The sequence below is a fragment of the Meleagris gallopavo genome, chromosome 2, assembly GCF_000146605.3.
Source record: "Meleagris gallopavo isolate NT-WF06-2002-E0010 breed Aviagen turkey brand Nicholas breeding stock chromosome 2, Turkey_5.1, whole genome shotgun sequence".
NCBI lineage: Eukaryota > Metazoa > Chordata > Aves > Galliformes > Phasianidae > Meleagris > Meleagris gallopavo.
In genome coordinates this window covers 36,755,466-36,779,542 of record NC_015012.2, presented here as the reverse complement: position 1 = coordinate 36,779,542, position 24,077 = coordinate 36,755,466, and the positions used below count along the sequence as shown (strand labels likewise).

Here is a 24,077-nt window from a genome sequence, read left to right as displayed (position 1 = left end):
CCAAAAGAACAAGAGCTTCAGCCACTTACATGGTGGTCGAACTCCGGGCCACTTCTGGTGCCATCAATCTCATTTCCATCTCTATCCACACACCAACAATATCCAGTGCTGCCATGGCACTGAGTGGGTACGTAATTCCCATGTTCATCACACTGGGGAATGAACTGACCAACTCTTATTTCTCTTTGGAAGAAAGTGCCTCCACTTCCAAGGGCTACTTCTTTCTCACGCTGGCATTTGGTCTTTACCACTCCTATGAAGAAAACAGACCAGTGAATGTTTCTGCTTTAATTAATAACTATGCTCCATTAGCAGTTATCATGTACTGACTACTTATAAAACATGTATTCTCACTATTGGAGGAACATGATACAAATTTAGAAGGTATACATCATTAGTGCTCCTTCAGAAACAGTCTGCCTTATGTAGATCTAACACATTTACCATGACTTTACATAATTTTCAATATTTTTTCACTAAAACAAAACAAGAAGCTCCCTTGCAGCTTCCTACATTGAAAGGTCATAAAAGAGAAGCTGGAAAACATTATTTCTCCTAGAAGTACATTAGCAAGAACATTCTGTCCAGCTTGTGACCTCCAATGTCTACTTGTTTGGCAAATACCCATGGACTTCAATATGTGACTAATTAGCCAGGCTATAGAGTAGACAAAATTTTTTTGTAATGCTAAAAGTCAAGTTTCCCTTCAAAGGGACAAGAGAAAAAAATCATGACATAAAGCAGGTGCTGAGTTCTCTATAGAACCTAGGAAATGAAACAACTTACTGCTCTGATATGTATCAGATTTTTAAAGTTCAGGCATCAAATTTGAGAGCTCACTTGATGCTTTTGGACTCAAGAAAGGAATGGCAGGAACAGATTGCTCAGTTCCTGGTAAGGCACACAAGCGAGGCTGTACTGAAACCTGGAATACTACTACATATACAGAGAAACATGTAATACACAATGGCTGTACATGTTAATACAGAGATACAGAAGAAATTGATTTTCCATATTATCAAGAGATCCAGGGATCAGTTTCTTCTGGTTTCAATTTTACAAAGCGGTCCGTACTGAAGAATAAATCTTCCTTTGCTGTTACATGTCATGTAATAGGGAATGTCACCTAGACAAATATATCCTTTCAGATACCAAATAGCTCAGTGAAATCAACAGAATACAATAACTTTTTCCCTCTCCTCACAAATCTATGCCATGTTGTCCTTACACTTGAGACCTGAGGGGCTCTGCGCAATGGGAGAGAAAGATGTCTAATTATGGGGGAATATCCTCTTCCTGATTTCTATAGACAGCTAGAAATACTTAACACAAACTGTCTGACAAGGAGATCAAGCTTAGATTTACCTCCTCGCTTTGACATTGTCTAGTGGGCAGTGTTAGCTATGTATGGCTCAGAATAAACCTAGTCCAGCAGAGTAAGAATCCAATCCCATCTGCTTACAGACTACTGTGGTGTAATAGTAACACAAGTATCAATAAAAAAAAAAAAAGTTAATGCAATGGAAAAGTTCTGTGCACCTGGACACAATTAGAGAAATACAAATGTCTGGAGAACAGCTCAGTCCAAACAAATAAAATAGTTGGCCTCAGCTTTAGTGTGGGTGGCGAGGAGTCCTGAGTTAAGTTACAAAATCAAACTCTGAAGGAAAGTCTACATTATCTCAAATTTTGTTGATAGCACTCAACTCACCATAAGGTTAAAAAAAAAAAAGATAAAAATGAGAAATATTTGAGTCAATGGAAAAAAGTAATTAAGTAGTGGTATTTCTAGCAAGCTACCACACTACCCTAGTTTGGTTTTAAATTTCATTTCTTCATTAGGGCTCTGGAGGAAGATACATAGCCACAGATCATGTCACTTGGAAGAGAAATAGGACACAAAAGATGAGAAGGACAAGACCTCATTACTGGGTAAATAGAGCTCATTAAAATCAACACGCTGACTCAGGCAGTCAAATGAACAGTTACACTTGGAATACGCCACGTACACCAGTTTCTAGAGACAGAGACTTATCTTGGAAAAGAACAACTAAGAAAAGTCATCCGTGAGTAACTAACCCAGTGTGAGCACTACTCTAAATCCTGTGGGGATTGTGAGGGAGCACCACACAGGTATAGAGAAGCAGTGTTATTGCTCTGGGTGGTATTAGTAAGATACGTCAGGAAATACTGGGTCCAACTCTGGTACCCAGAGTTCAAAAGGATAGTGAGAAGTTGAACCAGCGTACAGAAGAGAGGAGCTCCTGCAGCACAGAACAGAAATGCAGACTGCCCAGGATGTGACGTTTAGCAGGCCACAGCTCACACTAGTCTGGTTCCATGGAATGGTGCATCCTGAGCTCAAGCTAAGTGAATAATCTTCCTCAAAAAAATAAATTTATATTTAATGTTTTCAACATATATTTTTCAGTTGTTTTAGAAACCAGCACTTGCAGCGCAGAATTTAAAACTCTGGAAAACAACACAAAACTTGAAAATAGCCTGGATACTGAAACTGGCCCAGACAAAAAAGACGCACATACACATTCCCCACATAAGCAAAGAAATAAACAGAATTGGGGTAAAAAGCAAACGAACAAACAAACCCATATGCAAACATTCAAAGTCACTTTTGGTCATAAAGGAAAGCTCTTGTAGCAGTACTGTAGAAAATCATTTATGGACTTTTCAAAAAAAAAAATAAAAGTGGAGGTTGGGAAAGCAGGATGAGGAATTTATGGGACTTCTCTTCCACCTTGCGAGAGGGATTACAGACTAATGCACTATATCAAATTTAATCAGTTTGTGACAGCGTTCAGAATTTTTCAAAGATCTGATATAACTGCTCAAAGAGGTTTTAATTCACAAGCTGAAGACAGAGAAGTGATAATAAAGCTCTGTCCAGTACAAGAGTACCCCAAAGGGTACTTTTTGAATTTCTGGTGTAGCTCACTTTATTCCCCAAATATCACAGTTATACCAGCACTTTTAACTGCCCTTCTCAGACACTGCCATAAAAGGAAGAGAACAAAACAAAACAACACACTGCCCTTTGTCCATTCATTTTGCCTTGCAGTCCTTCACTTGCAGCATTGCCCCATGCATTTTTCATGTGAAACAAACTGTGTACAGAGCACCAGCAAATGGCTCTAACGGTCAGACCCCCAGTCCAAGAACCCAGATTTGTTTCTGTTTAGTAAACAGTGTCTGGGGTCTGCAGGGGTAGAAACACTCAGACATCTGGTTTTTTGAAATGGAAAAATGAAGCGTGAGGAAATAATGAAGTACAGACATTCTTAATAGCTGTGAGCAGTGAGACATTCCAGCATCATTAACTCTTTCATTAACCTATGGGTTTACTCCTACAACATTCACTTACGTACAACTCAAATCCATTTTATTTGTTAGTCTCCTTGCTTTGAGAGCAGCCATTCAGCAGTGGTAAAGTTCAACAGTACGTTCCATATATTAATAAAGGCACCAAACAAACAAGCAATTGAACATATTGTTTGGAAAAGGATAGCAAAAAGAACAGAGTATTCAGATGAATGAAACTTTCCATGCTATTAACAACCAGGAAAGACTTCAGTGAGTTGACTGAGGCTAATTAGATCAAAACCTTATCAGGTAGAAGGGGAAGAAAGGCTCTCTAATGACATCTGAATACAATGATTCTCATCTGGAATCTCCACCCTGAAGTAAGTTGGTTTACAAATTGGGTGCTAAAGTAAACTAAGCTGCTTTTTGCAGAGCTTCAGAAACCTGTTTGATTCCAGCCACCGGCAATGATTAGCAGTTGGATACATCCATTTTAGAAGTACTCAAGCTTTAGCAATAAGATGACGTTCCAAGAGCAGCTATTGTTCTATTAACTCTCAAAGAAGAGAGGAGTAGCCATGCTTGTTGTAAACACTGCCATTGCCACAGACCAGCAGGGCAATGCAGATACTCCTACTTTAGTCAGGATTCAGCCAACAGCAAGACTTCTCATCTATAAAACTTTTATTTCCCTGCTCAGAGAATTTCATGAGCACAAACAATGTGAGTGTTTCCAAAGCATGTCTTCTACTCCTGGTACAAAACTGAATTAAAAAAACAAACAAACAAAGAAGATGAGAGGCATGTATGAAAATTATCAAAATCTGGCAGACGCCCACCTACTAAAACATTAGACATAAGAAAATCATCCATTCAGGTAACTGAATGCAAGGGGAATTGATGATTCAGTTATTCCGCCAGCTTACAAAGATATACCAAGCCTGTTACACAAAAAATTTACCTAGCCTCAGCCTGCAAACAGACAAGCATTCTGAGCTTCAAGCAGCTATAAGGGCCAAGGAGGAGCCAGAGGCAGCAGCACTGCTGCAGAAGAGGCATTCCACGTGGTGCTGAGGACCAGCAGTGAGGCGCCAGTAGCCAAGCTGAAAAGAGAGTCATCTCCATTCAAGCTACATTTATGTTGAGTATGAAAACAAAATCAAGAAGCATCTAGGATAAGTAGAAAAATAATATAAAGCTTCAACAAAATAGTACGTTACACTTAGCAGTTGAGTAGATACACTGACAACATGTGAAAAGGTGTTCTCAACAACTGCAACAAATATGCTATCACATACTCAGAAGAAATGAAATATGCCCTGGTAATAGAACTGATTGAATTGGATTGATTGAATTCAATTATCCATCTGCCAAACTATCTGCTTCAGCTACAAAGGGGAATGTGCCAGACACGAAAATAGTATTTCTCATTCTGCAATCCTTCTTTAAGAACCAGAAGTCCTAAGCTTTGATTTTGCTTCAAGCTTCTCACATCAAGGTTCTCCTTTAGGAGCAATAATCCTGTTTTTATCAACAGGGTCATTATATAAATGTTTCAATCTTGGTCAGAAACACCAGGTAGTTCTCCATTCATCCGGCATTAAACTGAAAATATGCATGAACATTGGCGCATGAAAAATAAGTTGAAAACAACATTGAAAGACTGACATAAAAATGGAAAAAGCTAAAGCTTCAGAATTAAACACCACCAAACCTCCCACAATTTACCTACAATGGAAGAGTCTACAAACACTCAATGATTTGACATAACATATGCTGTTGAGCACCTGATGAAGTCATGCAAACATGTTCTAAAACCAGAAATCACTCTGTGATTTGTTTTGTTTTTTCTGTAAGTCATCCATCACCTCTTCGTTTTGAGGCATTAGTATCCTACTATACAAGAATGTCAGAACTTCAGAATTAGGGAAGACAGTGGCGAAAGAGAAATAAAGAAGTTCAGCAACACATCAAGTAGAGATTCAGGTCAATCAAACAAGCACTTTTAAGCCAGCAGATCATTTAATAAAAAGAAAAGTCTCAATTTTGAAACATAAAGTATTTTGGACATCATTAAAACAGCGCAGAAGCTGATTTATAAAGACAGCCTCCCTCCTCAGTCCTACTGCTTTTTGTTTCTTTTCCCCTTGGCCCTGTGACCTTTTTACTGTTGGCTGCACATTTTGAGTTTCAATCTGTGGAGAGGTGCAGTTTCTTTGGTCTAAGAGCAAAAATCTCAGAAGCTGAAATAGGTTCAAATGTACCAAGAAGGTAAGCGTTATTTGTTTCCTAGATTAAAGTATTCAACTGTCATCTAGGTTTTTCATGCTTTCAAACTGAAATAACTGTAACAATGCTACTTTGAGCTTTAGTATTCCTCACTACTTCAAGGCCCAAACTAGACTGCAAGAGCGGAAGTGTGGAAAGAGCTTTATGCTAACTAGAGAATAAACTGAGTAAATAAAGAAAAATCTAGGAGTTAATTAGAACCAGGAGTTAGTCCTTCTGGACTCTGGCCGACTACACTTGAAATGTAGACATCCAGTTCTTGCTGAATACAATAGTACAGATCCTTTGGTTTCATTCTTCTCTCTTCTGGTGTTCAAGGCCAGATTGGATGGGTCCTGGGCAACCTGGTCTAGTATTAAATGGGGAGGTTGGTGGCCCTGCCTGTGGCAGGGGGATTGGAGATTCATGATCCTTGAAGTCCCTTCCAACCTGGGCCATTCTGTGTGATTTTCTCCTGTACTTGTTGTATTTCATTTACATCGCCAACAGTTCCATGTGTTTTAAGATATGCGACCATTGTGTATGGAAAACAAAATTAGTGTGTGGTCAAATCATTACATAAGGCAAATTCAAAAGGTAGCATCAGCATGGAGCTGAGAACTGCCTGGGGGGGGGGGGGTTACAAACAAAACATAAAACAATAACAGAGCAGGAAAAGCAATAACAGTCAATAGACAGACACTGGCACAAGCTTGGTGTTCAGACCTCAAGGGACATGAGAAAGAACAAAGCCCCCAGTGAGACAATCTACAATTTTTTTCCAGAGAACCATATATTCTCCAATTCCCAAATTGCATTTCTGCTCTAATTTTCAAGAACTATAAAATTTTACCTCCTAACACACACTGGAAACCATCCCCACGATAACCTGCCTTACACTGGCAGCTGAAGGATCCGGGTGTGTTGTAGCAGAAAGCATCTGGATGACAGCGGCCCTGCTGACATTCATCTATATCTGTAAAATAAAAGATCAGTATTCGATAAATATTCCTCATGACGGAGAATAACTAACAAACCAGAGTGAGAATTCGAATGCAAACCTGGCTTATTACTATCAGGCTCCTATTTTAGGTCATATGACTAGAATTAAAGACTTTTGGAAGAATACAGAAATTAAAAGAAAAAGCATGCATATAATTTAGATTCTAGCTGTTGGCAAATCCTTCTACCCTGCTGTTCTCACGGGTACTAGCACAGTAAATTCATACAGTATTTTAGAAATATATGCCCATAAGAAAGGAGAAAGAAGAATGGAAAAAGACATAAATGCAAGAAAAAAGGCTGAATTTGGCCAGCAAGATTTCTGATATGCTTAGGTAAAGCTTCTCTCCCACTGCACTCCAACTGACGTGAAACACAGTATAACATTTTTACAGATTCTGAATTCTGAGCACTATGTGTCACCATCTTAGCCATATAAACCAATACAGAGCAGACAGTTCCAGCAGATGTGGATCTGATCCCCTAGATGCAGCTACCTCATCTTGGACCTTCTGGAGAACAAATATTGAGGAATGAACTTAAAAGCAGGAGAGTAAAGAACTAGAGCTTACAGTGCTTGCCTGCAGGACGTAAGGTACAAATCTTCCTATTTAAATCAGAAGTAACCATAGGAAATTGCAATGAGCAGCCAAGTTGTGCAATAAAGAGTGTGAAAAAACACAGCAAATGGTACTACTCACCCTCACAGGCACGCCCATCTCCAGAGAAGCCAGGGAGGCACGTGCAGACGTAGGCAGACCCACCAGTGTACACGCACTGAGCACGCTGAGGGATGTCGCAGCCATGTGTGCCCGTCTGGCAGTGGTTTACGGCGTATTCAACAGCTGCAGGTGAGACACACAAGAGAAGAGTGAAAGTCTGAATTTTCCTCCACAGTGTTTGAAGCTCGTAATACACTTGTAGAGAGCACAGCTGTGAAGGCACAGAGAAGAAAAAAGAAAAACAGAAATCATTTTGTTTGGGGGGTTGCAGTTTTTGTTTTGTTGTTGTATTTTAAAGCTCTTCCATTACACCAGTGTTAAAAGTTACTGATGTTTTACAAGGTATTGACTGTCTGCAACACCTCATAAATGTTTGTTAGCATAGAGTAGGGCAAAAAGGCTACAGCACCTGGATCCTACAGATCCTAGCAAGTTTTGTTTATAAAAAGGAGTCCTCAATGAAGAAATGCAAGGCATCTCCTAAAGGCACCTCACACATTGGCTGAGCAGCCAGTTAATTGCACTGGGAATTAAATATCCTGCTACACTAACCTAGCATTGACCCAGGGCTGTCGTCACTTGGCAAGAGATGGGAGATGTGACTCACTTAATTGGAGGTAAACACATTTGTCAGCTCTTGGAGAAATTTTGACCAACTGCAGCAGCTGGGGCCAGGCCTGCAGCTTTTCATGATTTTCTCATTGGTGACAGTGCTGATATGCTGCAGGCACTGCTTTACACACAACAGTATTTTAGGTAGTTGCTGGAGCTTTGCCTGTGCTTACCTGTTATGTCAGAGAACAGGAAAGGAAACCATTATATTTGAAAAAGAAAGAGGCAAAATACCACAAAAATGTTAGGGCGAGAAAAATGTGGTTTTGCAGTGAGCACATCTAGGAACAGATTTATAGCTGCTGTAAGAGTCCACTGAGGCTTTCTTTATGCGATTCCTTCCTAGGAGTTGACAGGGAACCAGGACCAGAGTCCACAATGCTCCTTTCATCACAGTAAACAGATGGAAACTACCACAGTATCAGCAGGGGAAAAAAAAAACCACAAAAATCTGCCATCATAGTCGGATCTGGAAACAGACATTTTGTTCATTTCTCTGGAGCAGACGATGTCACTGTAAGAATCATTTTTATCTGTTCTGCTTCACAGAGCAAAATTTAGATTACAAAATAATCTATTCAGAACAGCGTTAGCCTTAGAGCTGGAATTCCTAGGGAGGTCCCAAGCCCTCCTATCCCTCAGTCTACAAATAGATTCATTTACAATTCTCTTCTTAACACAGCGAGTCACACAGCTGCTATGAAAAAGCTGCAGTTCCACATCAAGCCACACAAGCACAAAGAAGGGTGCTGTTGCCCTGTCTCAGGTTCAAGTCATTCAGGGGCTGCAAACCAAGAGATAGAGGAATAAGACTGCTAAGTTTCTTCAGGATTGAAGAAAGAGATCACACTAAAGTCCTTCAAGCCAGGTAAGGAATATCTTGGCACTCTTCTTTCACAATTATGTATTTTATTTCTATGCAAAATCTGCAACTAAGTCATGGTGTAGAAAAGACAGAAGCATTCAATAAACATTTCCATTTTGTACTCAAAAACATTCTGAATGGGGAGTTTTTACGAGACAGAAAACAAAGTTCTTCAGGGACCCTCTTCAATGCCTAACAGATGGTAATCACTAACTGCAGCACAAACTCCTACATTCAACTGGTGTTAGAAGCCAGCATGACCCTAGAAGCCATCATCTGTTCCTGTAAGATAAACTACAGCCCGAAAGCCAGTGGGCAGTGCTTTTAAGTGTGAAACTCACCAACACAAGTCCGCCCGTCTGCTGCAAACTGGTATCCATCAACACACTCACATCGGTATGTTCCCGGCTGGTTATTGCAAACTGCGTTGCTGCCACATGCACCTGCTTGCTCCGAACACTCATCAATATCTAGAACATTATACAAGGATTTCTGTCACTATAAAAACGCATTTTAAGCCGACGCCAGAAAAACAGAAGCTGTGTAAGTGTTAAATAATAGCAGGCTTGTGTATCTAATCCACATCTTGGATAGTCTACACCCCCTAAAAATAACTAGCAACCCGAAAATAAGTTTTCAGTTAACTGTGACCTCAGCTAATCTGCACAAAAACAAACAAACAAACAAACAAAAACCACAGGAAAGGTTTTATAGAGGAGTCAGCCAGGAAAGCAGGGAGGGAGGAGAAGCCTTTGGGAAAGAAGATGCAGGATAACTATGAACTTTAGGAAAGAATTCTCCTTCAGTTATCCATACATCAAAGCCTAACATATTAAAAACAAATGGAAGGTTGTTCTTTAGCACAGTAAATGACAAATACACAGAATTTATGTGTATTATTATGTTAAAATCTGAAGTAAATTAATATAAGGGATATAACCGTTAAATTTGGTTCTAAAACACATTTTAGATCATATAAACAGTAATTATTTTATGTGCAAAATCTTTTAATTAATTCCAAATCTAACTGTCTACTAATAAATATACATACACATGTAAGAGGTAGAGATCCCAAGCTCAGAAGCTAAAATGATCTAAGATTTTATTAAACTGTGCAAAAAAACAGATACCATCTGTAGCTTAGTTAAACTGCAGAGATTTTGCTTCACTACTTTTTGCTGCAAGCTGTGTACCTCACGCCCAAAAAATGAAATTTTGGAGGTCTCCAGCAAGAAGGCTCCTGTGAAGTTTATTCTATGAGCTGGAGCACGCAGAAGAAACTAAAATATGAAAAGAAGGAAACTTCATACTGTAAAGGTTATGATTTATCATAGGTTTTATTTTAGTACACCTAGTGACACATTTCCTTGCCAGGAAGATAACCAAATAATGACATGGAGCTTTCATTATTTGGGCAGCTCTCAAAACCCTGCCAAGTAGTACAAAGAGAAGACCGTAGACAACAGAAACACTTTACAATGCTGGGAAACGAACTTCCCTGAAAAACAAGACAAGAATTTGGACCTTTGGTCCAATAGACTTGAACAAAAGGGATTTTCAAAGCATATCCTAAAAAAGATTATTTCATTGGGTTCCAATATTCCATGCCCTGCATACATTCCTCATTGCTTTTGAGAACTTTTAACTTAGTTGACTCATATTTACCAGAGTTTGCAGAATGTTGCAGTTCTTACAGCTAAGTCCCCAAGTCTTATGAGAAGAGGAACTACGTAGGAAAGATGCTTTGTAAACTAGCAAAACATATCCAGGTTTGACTCTTCGAGACAATCAAAGTTACTTACTGTGATTAATCACATACATTAGCTACTCCAACATCCCTTTAACCTACGATTCCTCAATCTTCTTCAAAATGAGAGTCAATACATTCCAAGCAAACCAAATTATACATTTTCTAAAGAAAATCTTCTGATACCATAACAAACATTTCCATCTCCACGGAACCCAATCGAACATTCACAGGAGAAACGATTCCCAGATCCTGCACGACATACTGCATTGGTGTCACAGTTATGGGTACCAGTGTAGCAAGGATTCCGGCTAATATCAGCAGAACCATCTGAAAAGAAAGACCATATTTAGCCATGCCAACTCTACCCAAATAATAAGACTCAGATAAGGTCCAGAAGGACACTGCAAGACATCAATCTCAAATGACAACATCATTGGTATTTTTCGTAACTTTGGCAAAGGACCATAAAAATTTAAAAGAAGAGTCACACAAAACTCACTAAAAAAAGAAAACCTAACCAAGATAAAGCATCTTCCTGAAACTAACCTAGACTCAAAATGTGATTCTTAACAGCTTGTTTTGCTAATTTTAATTGATTGAACTTTATTTTTTGAACAAACAGAAGTGAGTATCATCCCTTCTGTTCTTACCTGTTATGGATTTTCCTATTGCTCCTTTGTTGTGATTTCAGTAAACACAGAAAAAGTCTGGAATGTTCTTCTAGAAAATACATTTCAGAGGCTTCCTACCTTACAAATATTGTGCCATATATCAAGATAAACTACAGAAACTGGCTTTTTCAAAGGTAGACCTTTTTGCCCTCTTTTGCTCTTTGCTCTGACAACACACAAAACAATTGTTAATAAAGATCTGGGTATCAAGTAAAGACAACTGGCACAACTTTACACATCTAAGCAGCAATATATTCAAGCTAGTATGCTGAGAGTACTTCAAGAAGCTAGACACAAACTCCACTGGATTTCAGGAAGAGATAAATACCCTTCCCCAGGTAAAAACACCAACTGCAACAGTCTCATTTCTCTTCTTAACTGATGATCCAGATCTGCTAAAAAATGGAACTAATTAATTTAATTAATACTCAGCTAATGCAAGCTAAAAGAATACAGAAACATAGTTTTAACAACAGTAGCAACAAAGAAATTCTTTGAATTCATACATACCACTGATGGGGCCAATGGAATTGCTCATAGCATAACGCAGAATTTGCTCGTCCCTGTTATACAGAACAAATATACTGTCCACTGAGAGCTGCTGAGTAGCAGGAGCAGCATGGAGAGTGTCATCATGAATGCATTCATCAAAGGAGATGGTTTGTCGCCACTGATAGGCACCAGTGTACGTGGAAGCAACCCCATCCCTTTCAGGCTCTGTCACTGTGTACTCTCTGGTGGATGATGAAGTGATCACTGCAACACGGCAACATACTCCGATCAGAACAGAAAGCAAAAATCTCTCTTCACTGCTATGTGGATCCATTTTCAGGCAAAGGAACAGGCATTTGGTTAGACTTGTTCTGTGCTCAGCACAGTTGTAAGGGATGGGACACAATTTATTCTGACATAATTTAAAAATTCAGCTAAAATTTATGGGTTGCCAGGAAATGAAAGGAAAATTTAACTCAGGAAACTTACAAGTTTCTTTAGATGAATCTGCCCAAACAACTCCTCCAAATCTCTGAAGTTGTTCAGCACAAAGTAGAATCTTCCTGCTGCTTCTACCATTTCACAGCTCATAAGGACAGGCAAAGCAGCAAGAGGGGCTCAGTACCAGATACCAAGGCCAGATAGCAGATATAATGCAATGATGGAGCAACTACACCGCTTCATGCTACCTGCAGCAATCAAAGGGTGCCCCTGGAGCAAAATGCTGCCTTTCTCATATCCAGATGCACTTAGGAGCACTGCTTACTGCTTCCTCTCTGTTGCTCCTTGATGGCTGGGCTGACTGACCAGCAGGAACACTACAACATCACTTCGTTTTTGCTGGGTTGAGACATATGTTATATTATTCAGGAAGAGGAAAGTAAAGAGAGGAATATTCCACTGTAAATGGCAAAATGAAGAACTACTCTCTCACCGCATCTCTGAGACAAGGAAGAGAATTACTGAAGAGACAACAAAGGAAACTGATAATGGAATTAAGAGCCTCCTAATCTTCTAAACAGTTGTTCAAATTCTGCTCAAATAATACTGATAAATGCTTGTTACAGACATAGGGCATGGTCTCACTGAACAGGATTAAAGTCCATTTACAGACATTACTACAAATAGGTATATCCCAGCTCAGCTCCTGCTGAGAACTATGGACTCCACAAAAAGCTTTGCAATTTGTACGACTACAATGACAATGTAAAACATAAGACCAATAAAAGAGAACAGCTAGCATGAGCTCAGACTCACATTTTTTTCAATAGAAAGTTTAGGAATATTTTCACACAAAATCCATCTTCTTTTGGAACCCAATTCTAAGAGTCAAAATCATATAAACTGAAAATCACAAGCACATCCTTAAAGAAGGTAGTGATTATCCTTCTCTCCACTCTAAGAATTGTGCACTTACATGTCAATTCCTTCTTAGGGAATCTTACCAGAACTAGAGGCGTGATAGAGCTCAGTGTAAGGTTCAATATGGACTGATGCACCAGCAGGGACCTCAGGTACTCTGCCTTCCATTTCTGTGCTGATGGTAAGGTGACCATGCTCATCAATTCCACTGAATTTCTGCTTTATAACCACCTTCTCATTGTTGCCAAGAAAAGTGACTTCAGTTTGCCGTGTAAACTCTCCACCTACAGAAATAGCATTAGTTAAACCACTTAATAGTGGTTTCTGAATCCTTCTATTCACCACAACTGCTTCTACTAGATCAAATTAAAACTATTTTCTATAAGCAAGCTTTGATGTGACACAATTGTTAATATTCTGGATCCTTACAGAAATAATTTCCAAAGACAAATTGATAATGTCATAAGGAAACTCTTCTTAAACACTGAATATGCTACACTGTGAGTGTAACTGAAGAAGCAGTTAAAATAAATATATTCAGAAAAGCTAAAAATATTTACCCTTTCCCTCTTAGTGAAAACAGCAAATGAGCTGTGTATTTTAAAGAATATCTCTATTCAGAATACAGAGTTAAAAACAAACAAAAAATCCCCTACATCTGTTTCTAAATCAAAACCAGGTGAAATGTATGCTGTAAATTCTGGAACAAACTTCAAACACACACACACACACACACACACACACACACACAATTAAAATCCCCAAACAATAAGTTATATTCAAGTAGATTCATAGCATAGGGCTGTAAAAAATAAAATTTAAAAAAGAACCATGTGTTCTCCTAAGGCAGATTGAACCTACAGCTTGAATTAAAGTGCACAGACAAACAGATAATGCCCTGGACAGTTTTTTGAAGCTATATTTGTGATCTGAGGCTTCCTTCAAATAAGTTAGCAGGGTCATTTGCATTTCATACAACATTTTATCTACAAAGAATTTCAGATCTTCGAGAGATCAGACTTGCATTGCGCTTTGCTTCATTGGCATAATCAGGAAATAAACATGTTAGATGTCTTATGAATGTAGGGGCAGGGTTTTTCAGCAGCTCTGTACACTCTATAACCAAAAATCAGGTATGTTTTAATAATCTCTTTCTTGTATAGGAATGGGCCAATCTATTCTTCTCTAAGAAATTTACATGCTTGTGCAGAAGCTGTAAGATAAAAAGCCCAATATGTAAACAAGAAAAACAGTGAGAAGTTTGGTAACAAAGCAATCAATTTTCAACTCAGATTAAATAGATTTTTTGTCATATTGCTTCTATATATGCATTTCTTATCTCAAAACAGGGAAAGTACAGTATAATTTTAAAATGTAATTTTAAATTAAGAAGTTACCGGTAATACTGAATCCATTTTTATATCCTTGCTGTTCTACAGCAAACATCCACCCTATTACACCTCCAATAGAGGCAAGAGGCAGCAAAGAATAACCCAAGGCTTCTGGGATTGTGCTGATAGCAGTATAGGCACGTCCATGGTTCATCACAACATACGAGTGGAGATCAGTGTTCTCAAATGTAACTGGAACAGGGTTATTTCCTACGAAGATTCGTCCTTTGACTTTCCCGTTGACTCTCTGAGGAGAACCTGGGAAATCAGTGCAATGCATCAGTACAAAACAACAGTTCTCAAATACTCTACAAGGAATGAGAGCACCCCGTTCAAAGATATTAGTGTCAAAACAAATGGCAAAGAAATGCCAACTGAATTCAGCAGACAGGATACTGTCTACAGAGAGTGTTAGCTTGGTTACATGTGTATTGTCATTCGTTAAACAGTCAAAATTGCCTCCAAAAGTGCCCTTTATCCTCATCAACAATTTTTCCTCCAAAGAAAACTCTATAAACAGATCATGCTGTTACAGTTTCTCTGACAGTACAAGATCACACTTCATATCAATACCTACTGAATGTAGATTTGCTCATTCCATACCAGAACCCTAACACCACTAGGTGATCAGAGCAATCAGACTACTAGCCTTCAAAGAAAAATTGTTAGAAGACTGGCAGTGTTTTACAGAAGTAATTATTTTTGGTTTATTATTTTTTTCCATATAGTTTTCTAAATGCACACAACTTCAAGTTGCATTACCTTCAATCCTTTTCTTTCTCTGAAAAAATCAGTTTTATAAACTGAAAGCTGAATATTAGGTTTTTCTTCCCCTCTTTATACAACACAAAGTTTGCAGTCAGCTAGTTTAGCTGTTGAAATGCATCTATATTCTGAGTCAAGTCACTACTAGGATTACAAGTGTATACACAAGAAATTCCTTTATGGATCTTACACAGGAACAAAGTTTAAATGGGTATCTAACAAAAATCCTGCAGATTAGCCCTTTAGTAAAGAAGCTTAAGAGTCAGACAAAGAGGAGCCATGGTCTTCATTGATTATCAGAGTTAATTTGTTCATCCCCTCTAGACAGCCCATTTCTAGAGTGGGGGACTATATCAGATTAAAAAACACCAGAACTTCACAACTAATTCTAACAATAACATTGGATGCTATATTATGAAATTATCTCAGTTACAGAATAACTTTTTTTTTCCTAGAAAGTTGCATAATTCATATACTTGGCTACTTAAACCAGTTTGCTTCATTTAAAAAGCAAAACCACCATCTCAGAAAGTATAGCTCACCTAAAACACCTCTCAAAACATCTCTAGTGATAACTCTTCCAAAAACCACGTAACCATGTCTTATTTTGACTACTGAAAATATTCAAGAACATCAAGCGTAGTAGCTGCATATGCACCCAATTTTCAGAAAAGTTACCTTCTGCTACACATTGTCTGCCATTTCCTTTGTATCCAGCAATACAACTGCAACAAAATCCATTGGGGTAATCTTTGCAAATAGCATGAACAGAACACTGGTGGCGATTGTTAGCACAGGTCTGCTGCACGTCTGTGTGGTAGCGGAACACTGTAGAAAACACCAGACATGTATACTAGATGCTTCTTATATCTCTATTAATACATTAATAGCATTCAAACAGTCATGATGAAACTAGCAGATGATCATTTTAACCTATGCTTGCTTCCAAACCAAAGCAAAAAGGAGCCTTTTCAACTTCAGAACAAAGAACATCAGTAAAGGACCCAGGAATATGCACCAAACACATGGTAATCCTAGTTGGCTCATCCATTATTAATATTTCAAGAAACAGTACCTAGGTAGTCAGTCACACTGCTTTGAATTTTCTATAAATACTTCCTTGCAAGTTAGAATTGCTAATTCTGCCACTGCAAAAATTGAGGCCATGCATCCTTACACCAGCCAATGATTTTTACAGCAATCGCTATTCTTAACCTTTATTAAATCACCCAAATTCAGTAACTCACATCAGTGAAAAGAAAAAAGCCAGGTTTCAGAAGAAATGATCATAAAATCTTTACCAGGAACAACCACTTACTGAAGATATTAAAGGTCAGATTATAACTTAAACAACAGTCTTTGATGAAAGACACGAAAAAATCAGTTTCCACTAAGAGCATGTCAATATCAGGAATACCATTATCCCTATGGGAAGCCTTCCTTAGGAGAGAGTCAGGTTCCGCAGGCACTGTGAACCTGCTCTCCTGTGAGCCAGACTGCAGGACTATTTTACTAGACTGGCAGGATGAGTCTGAGGTGACATTCAAGATAACTGTCCCAAATGAATGACACAAAATTGTTAAAGGTCCCCAGAATGTCACATCTGAAAATCTGAATCTTCTTGCTGCCTGTCTGTATTAGAACAATCCAAGCTTTATATAAAAGGCCTTACCTATACCAGTTTCATCAAATTCTTCCACATCTATGACCTGGGGTCCCTGTGGGGGGAACTGCTGGGCTGGGAACTGGCGAGGTGGAGCTTTTGCTGTCGGGAATTCTCGATGACGATAAAAAGATTCAGTCGAAGGTGTTCCTGTTACATCTTGGTATGAAGTTATAAAGTCTTCCACAGCTAACTGAGGAACACTGTATGTAACGTGCTGGTCCTCTTCTGTACTGTCTGTGCTACTGGTGACGTACTGCGGTCTTATTTCAGTGGAGCCATAGTCTGACATGAATGGTTTTGAAGTCAACTCCTGGTCTTCTTCACTGGGCTCTAGGCTCGCCAGAACATTGCTGACCTTGGCAGGCACAATAGTGTCAGATGAGCTGCCAATCTCAAACACCCAGACACCTTGTCTCCCAGCATTGCTGCTTCTATCAGAGAGATCACAGGCCAAATCAAAAAGGTCAAATGCATGTTTTGTGGTATTCCTATCCTACACAAAATGCTATTCTTCACTTAGAAATACCAGGAAAAACAGTTGATTACACGGTCTTAAACTGAGACAGGGGAGGTTTAGGTTAGATATTAGGAGGAAGTTCTTCACACAGAGGGCGGTGTCACATTGGAATAGGTTGCCCAGGAAGGTTGTGGGTGCCCCATCCCTGGAGGCATTCAAGGCCAGGATGGATGTGGCTCTGGGCAGCCAGGTCTGGTGGTTGGCGACCCTGCACATAGAAGGGGGGTTGAAACTGGATGATCATTGTGATCCTTTTCAAATCAGGCCATTCTATGATTCTATTACCTTATCTACAAAGCACTAGATTCAACTATAAACCATCACTGATAGTTTGGACAGCATTTTTTCTGCAGAGGTGGAAATAGAAGGAGATACTTGAGTCACGAAAATCTTGCTAACACCTGTTAGAACTGTCTAGCCCACTCCCTTTCCTTATTGCTCATTTATTTTTCCCCACCAAAGAAAAAAAAAAGAAAAAAAAAAAAGAAGAAAAAGAGTTAATATGACATAGTATGAAGAGTTAAAGTCTAAAGTTGTCCAATTTCGTAAGGTCCATTTTTAGCAGCTCCTACCAGTGGCAACGGAACTATGGAGTTTTGACAAATTACCCCAAAGTCCTTATATTATTCAAGAGGATGAGTATCAGTAGCAGACTTAGACATTTCTAATGCAATGGCTAATGAAATCTTACTATCTCCTTCTGAGTCATGATACAATTCAGAAAAACATGCAACTTCTTGACGTTTTCTTGATAAATTAAAACAAACAAAAAAACATACTTGTGCAAATTTCTAATGCTGTCTTCATCATTAGCAATGACATTGTAGGATCCTGGATTTTCCCAAAAGTAGTAGTTTGTGGAGGCCTGACTAAAGCCAACCATCGCAGGAATCTTTCCATCATTATTCTTTGAGTATGCACTATAGAACTGCAAACCATCTTCTGGGTAAAGGAAAATAGCATAGGAACTGGAGTCAGAAGAGGCTAAAACAGCCTGGAATGTGTTCCTCTGTAGAAAAAATAAATAAATAAATAAAAAATCCATTTACTCATGGAAAAACAGTCAAGATAGACAATAAAATAATTTTCTTTTTTTAAAGCACAAAGACAACATTCGAATTTCTGTAACACATAATGAATGAATCATGTACTTTACAAGGGAAAAAAAAAATTAAAATATCAATATTATCCAAGTTTATGTTCTGTTGAAGCAGTTTTACAGTCAGCATGCATAAACATTAAGCAGAAAGCATTACCAAAGATATGTTAAATCTCTCAGGACACAGCCATAGAGGCTGCCTACAACATAATACTTCTGAGCTCAATTACATGCACTGCCTGATCTTAAAAAAAAAAGTAGCTAAACTAAACTAACTGAGAAGATGTAGAAAACTGACACGAATGTATTGGTAAACAGAATATTTAAACAAAAGAAAAACATTCAAATTTCATGTTGCTGCAATTGCCTTTTGCTGTCCAAAAGCTCCTACAAAGCGTGGGAACCATCAAGACTGTAGCTCAGACATCAGCTATTCATTGCTAGAACAGTGCAGAGTCATTACTGTGAAAACAATGGTTGTGTCAAGTTAGGTGCAAGAAATTAATCTCTGACAAAACAAGATTTGCTAAATTGTGGTAATGTTCTCAGCTCTATCCATTGCGAGCAGGCCCATCAGTTGGGACGATTATAAAGCGTAGTTTACCTGTATGAGATCCCTGCTCAACAGTACCTAATATGATTCTGAAAGAGAAAATGGATTGCAAGTAATACAAAGAGTATCCCTTAGCTGCTTCTTCATTCAATACTAGCTACAAAGTATGAGATTTTCTGAATACAGAGTCATCTCTCCAAAACAGATGCTCAGTCTGAAGTTCGTGTTAGTCTTTATCAGGTTTTAGATAGTTTGGTGTCAAAATGACTTCAGAGTCTGTTGAACAATGCAAGCAAAAAGGATTATGTTCCACAGATGGAAGGCAGGAGATAGCCCACTATTTCAGTTATTATTCCATCACAGTTAACATTTAAAGCACGGCAACATTAGGAGATACAAATAAGTCAGATATTAAGATTCAAGTGTTTTCTTCTGAATGAAAACTTGTAGAAGCTTGTGTTCTGTTGCAGCCTTTTCAACTAAAGAACTCATTCTAAATGGTGTTAGACTAACTTAAACACGAAGGAATTAGTCTTCAAAACAGTAGATAACAGTGTTACGCATCAGCTGGACATACATCCGATACGTCTTAGAGCTCTCATTAACATTCACCTTTTCTTCCAAAGTAAGATCTTCTCCAGGTCCCTGGTATGGAGCCACGAGCTTCCAGGTAACAATAACAACACTGCTGGGATCAAAAGCAGCCTCAGGAAACCCCCCTTTGATATAGTCTGATGCGAGTTGTAAGACATCTGAGGATGAATCTTCTCTGTAATAAACACTTCCACGTCCATCTGTTGTATCCAGATCAGCCATAAAAGGAGCAATAGCTCCAAAACTGACTGGGAATTGGCCAAGATAGTTTTCTTCATTCTTAGGTTCATTCACTGCAATAATCCCATTTGTGGCAACCTAATAAAAAAAATGATATTGTAAGATAAATACTGCTTAAAATCGTTGTCCTCCAAAGCTGTGTGATCCAGATCACAACACTTTTCATTGCACTTCTAAAAGAAATTGAGTCTGAAGTCAGCCTCATATTTGGGGTGGCCAAAAGTTTCTCTCTCTTTTAGCTGTTACTCCTGTAGAGCAGTCTCACAATGGTGTGACTGAGGACAGGAAAGGTGAAGCAAATTTTTAAGAGTTACTTTATTTGGTTAAGCAGTGATTCTTTTCTGTAGCAGATATGGGACACCCTGTAAATTCCCTTACAGCTGACTGCCCTGCCACCGTGGAAGACTGTCTCTTACTTGGGGAAAAAACAAACAAGAAAACAAAAAAACCTTAAGGGTATTAAATAAAAATGAAACTCTTGGTCTGAAGATACAGACCTAGAAGCAAGGCAGGTTATACCAGCTGCGTGAAGCCAGGCATTTACATCTCCAGAGCCGCTGCCACACATGCAGACAGCTCACCAAGGGGCAGAAGTCCCAAAGCCAACATCACAGGGTATGATGGTAAAACAGCCACCTCCCAAAGGTTTCTCTCACTCACCGTGTGTCCCAGAACAATAAACCACCACTGGACCTTCTCATACATTTAAGACAGTTATAACACTAAATGGTCTTTATGAATGCTTGGATGGGTGTGTTAATGCCTACAGCAACTTGGGCTACAAGGCCACCCAGCCCAGCAGCCTGTACCAGACTGCATCTGTTGGCTTTTAGGTTCAGAAGTACAAGAGAAGGGCCCAGATGCACTTCTCCAGTCAACCTCTGTCCACACGCAGCTGAAGGGACTCCCTGTGCCTTGACTCATCCTCGGTGGATCTCCTTCAAGTATTTGTTAAGTCTTCCTTTCCACGTATCTAAACATCGTGCTTCCACAAAATCCTTTAAAAAGGAATTCTGCAGATCCATGACTCATACCCCGACGTCTCTCCTACTTTGTTTGTTTTCAGTCTGGTTCCCTACTTCCTTTCATGATCCCTACTTCTTACATTGAGACATATGGCCAAATTTGACCCAGCCTCTTCGCTATGTAATTTCTCCTTCAGATGAAGACCCCTAGGCTAATTTGCTCGCTATGGCATTAAAGCAAGAAGATGTGCTCCATCTTTAAAGTCAAAATCTAGAGTTAAGTTAAAGTTTTTCTCTTTCTTCTTGCTTATGTTTTCTGCATGCAAGCACCCCTACTCCCACTGCTCGGATGGATGACTTGTCTTTGAAATATTTCATACAAACTCTTTGCTCCTCATCACATTTGGCACCTGCAGACCAAGACTGCATGGTCCCCCATCTGCTGTGGCATTTAAAGTAACATTAAGAGAAAACACAATCAGGACTAGTTAATGTCCACTGAACAAAATAGAGATTGTAAGAAATGACCTAAGGTTTGGTCTACCTCTTTTCTTCCTCTGGGGGTACACTTCTGACTATTTCCTATTGCGCTAAAAACTGAAATGTAATAAGTAATTTAATGCAGGAGAGGCAAAAATACTAGCCATTCTCATTTTGTGTTTCTACTTTATAAATGTTAAGGAGAATGTTTGGTTGCTAGTACTCTATCACCAAGAAAACATTTGCAAGCTATTAGATGAAAATAAATACACTGGCTGATCTGAATGTAGAAAAAGAACATTCAGCATTACTAAAAAATGTTTTTAGTTTTTGCATTTAGCAGTACATACATATTTGCACAGAGAGCAAATTGCATGATTTAATTTCATTTCTTTGAAGCTCACACTGATACGTTAAAGCATGAACCCCAAAACGCAGAGAGGTAATTTAAAATAAGCATTGGATTTTATTAAAGCATGATTGCAACCTGCTGTGGGGAACCTGCTTTGGCAGAGGACTGGACTGATTGATCCCCAGAGATCATCACGTGTTCTGTGATTCTCTGATCATTCTAATTCAATAGGAAAAGGGGGGAAAAGGCACCAGGTGGGCGCTGTCTAAAGGCCAGCTGTAGAGTACGTCTTTCCTTTTAGGGTATAATTCTGTTTAAACGGACAGGAACTAACACAGATTTATTTTTAGCATGTTAAACTTCTGGATTACATGCATAGCTGACATATGTTCATGATCTGTAGCAGAACAAATTACACACAGTCTATTACAAGTCCTATCTTGAGAAATTAAGTGAGGAGAAGGAGGTAAGAAGCAACAAAGTACTTCTACTGAAAGAAAAAGTAGCTAACAAAAAAAGTTTCAGACAAATGGCATTTTTTCCCTCTCCAGTCAGAAGGCTTTTTAAGGATATGAATACTTCTGAGGAAAAAATAAAAAAATAAAGAGCTTAGCAATTGAATTTATTTGTATAAAGAAGAGTCAGTAGATTTAAATCAGTAAAACTTTCTAATTAAAACATGACTAATGGTTAACTTAAGCAGCTAAAAAATTAACAATTAACAAATTGCCCCAAGCTTGACTTAATGGGCTCTGATTCCTCCCTACAAAGAAGTCACTTCCAGTCTTTCAGCTTTTCCACAGCTGTGAGCTCCACTGTGAACTGGAAAAGTCCAAACAGAAGTGTTATAAAAACAAATAGGTCAGAATGGGCTAGCAATAGGATTCAGCATTATAGAGCTCTCATAGAAAAACAGAGTATGTGAAAGCCTCATGTTTCAACTTATGTTAAATAAACATTCTCTTTTCATAGCAGGCAGAGAGAGCTTCGTTGCTGGGGATTTTATGACACATTGATAACAAACAATTGTTCCTCAGAGGTCTTTGCCTTTTTATCTGCACGTAGAAGAAGCTGGTGGGAAAATAGGGAGAATCCAATGATCCATGAACGTTTTCAACCAAATGAAAGTGAACGTTGTAAAAAACAAGCATGATCTTATCATGCAGAATCATACAGAAATATGTACTTCATCCTGAAAACACAAAAGCTGATGAAAAACATCTTTTATGTACTGTATATATGCATTTTATACCATGCTTTCATTTATAAACTTGGTAATATTCACTGTCTGCTGGAAATCCTTGAGAAAATTCTGCTTACTGAATATCATCACAGAGCTCAGTAAGCACTCACTGCCAGCATATAATAAAACTGTGTGCTCTGGGGGTGCATTTAAGACTGCTCAGTACCTTTCATGACACGCAGACTCCTTTCTCCATCCCCACACATTCTCTGCTGTGCTCCCACTGCACAGTACTTGTGATGGATTAAAAACGAGACAAAAGCCTCCTGATAACACGCAGACTGATCCTAAAACACCTCTGCTGATCAGATCTGCCCACACAATCGCGCTAAAAGGGCCCAAAAGCTGATTCTGGAATGGCCTCTGCACCCACACTGCTCCTGCCAAAATCCCTGGGCACACCACAGGCCGGTACCGAGATCACCAAGCTGAGGAAACTCAGCGGTGTCACCCAACGTGCTGCTCTTTGGGAGCTCTGTCCCCTCTCTGTCGTTTATCTGACACATCACTGCTATCATCTCAATGCCTGACACGCAGGTCGCTCCGCCATCTTCCAAGAACACATCTGTGCCTTGAAAAGAGCATTTCCGTGTGAGCCGGCTAATCAATGTCCCAGCCAAGAACCTGGCAGGCAAGGCCATGAACTCGGGGACAAACTGGAGGCCGGACACCCCTCACGTGTCCACCCTTCATCTTCACCGCCAGCCTCGGGTCACAGCACCCACTTCCCACACAGGCACAGCCTGAATCCTTCAATCTTTCGGCACAGACTCGAGCACGTGGGAACTACACCCAACCTTGAATGACAGCGGCCACGTGGGGGTCTTGCACTTTCCAAGCACGGGAACTAAAAGGCACGTCCATTAGGATCGGTCCCAACCATCGGACTCACGTTACTGTAGCCAACACTTCCAACCCCGCCCTCATGAGCCGACGCCTCCGCTCGCACCACAGCGCTGGCGTGCGGAGGCGCGGCGGGGTCTGCCTGCAGCCTCCGGCTCTCCCTTCGCGCTGGTGCTGCGAGCAGCTGCGGTAGCTCGGGAACCTCGGCGTGCTCGGAGCACAACGAGATGCCGGCCGGCCGCACGGAGCGCGCCTGCGGACGGCGCTCATCCCGGACGGGAACCGCACGCGTCGCTCTCCGGACCGC

The 24,077-nt window shown here is 39.5% G+C and overlaps 1 protein-coding gene across 1 annotated transcript in view; it reads right to left on the bottom strand.

The window, feature by feature from the left end:
- Positions 1-24,040, bottom strand: part of NID1 (nidogen 1) — a 36,678-nt gene extending 12,638 nt beyond the window's left edge. The window contains 14 exon segments of the mRNA XM_031552193.1: positions 30-50; positions 53-253; positions 6,440-6,562; positions 7,290-7,433; positions 9,129-9,257; positions 10,721-10,864; positions 11,719-11,964; positions 13,146-13,346; positions 14,460-14,711; positions 15,897-16,046; positions 16,891-17,315; positions 18,181-18,410; positions 19,666-19,965; positions 23,825-24,040. Coding sequence (XP_031408053.1) covers positions 30-50; positions 53-253; positions 6,440-6,562; positions 7,290-7,433; positions 9,129-9,257; positions 10,721-10,864; positions 11,719-11,964; positions 13,146-13,346; positions 14,460-14,711; positions 15,897-16,046; positions 16,891-17,315; positions 18,181-18,410; positions 19,666-19,965; positions 23,825-24,040 — 2,782 coding nt within the window.
- Between the last annotated feature and the right edge of the window lie 37 nt (positions 24,041-24,077).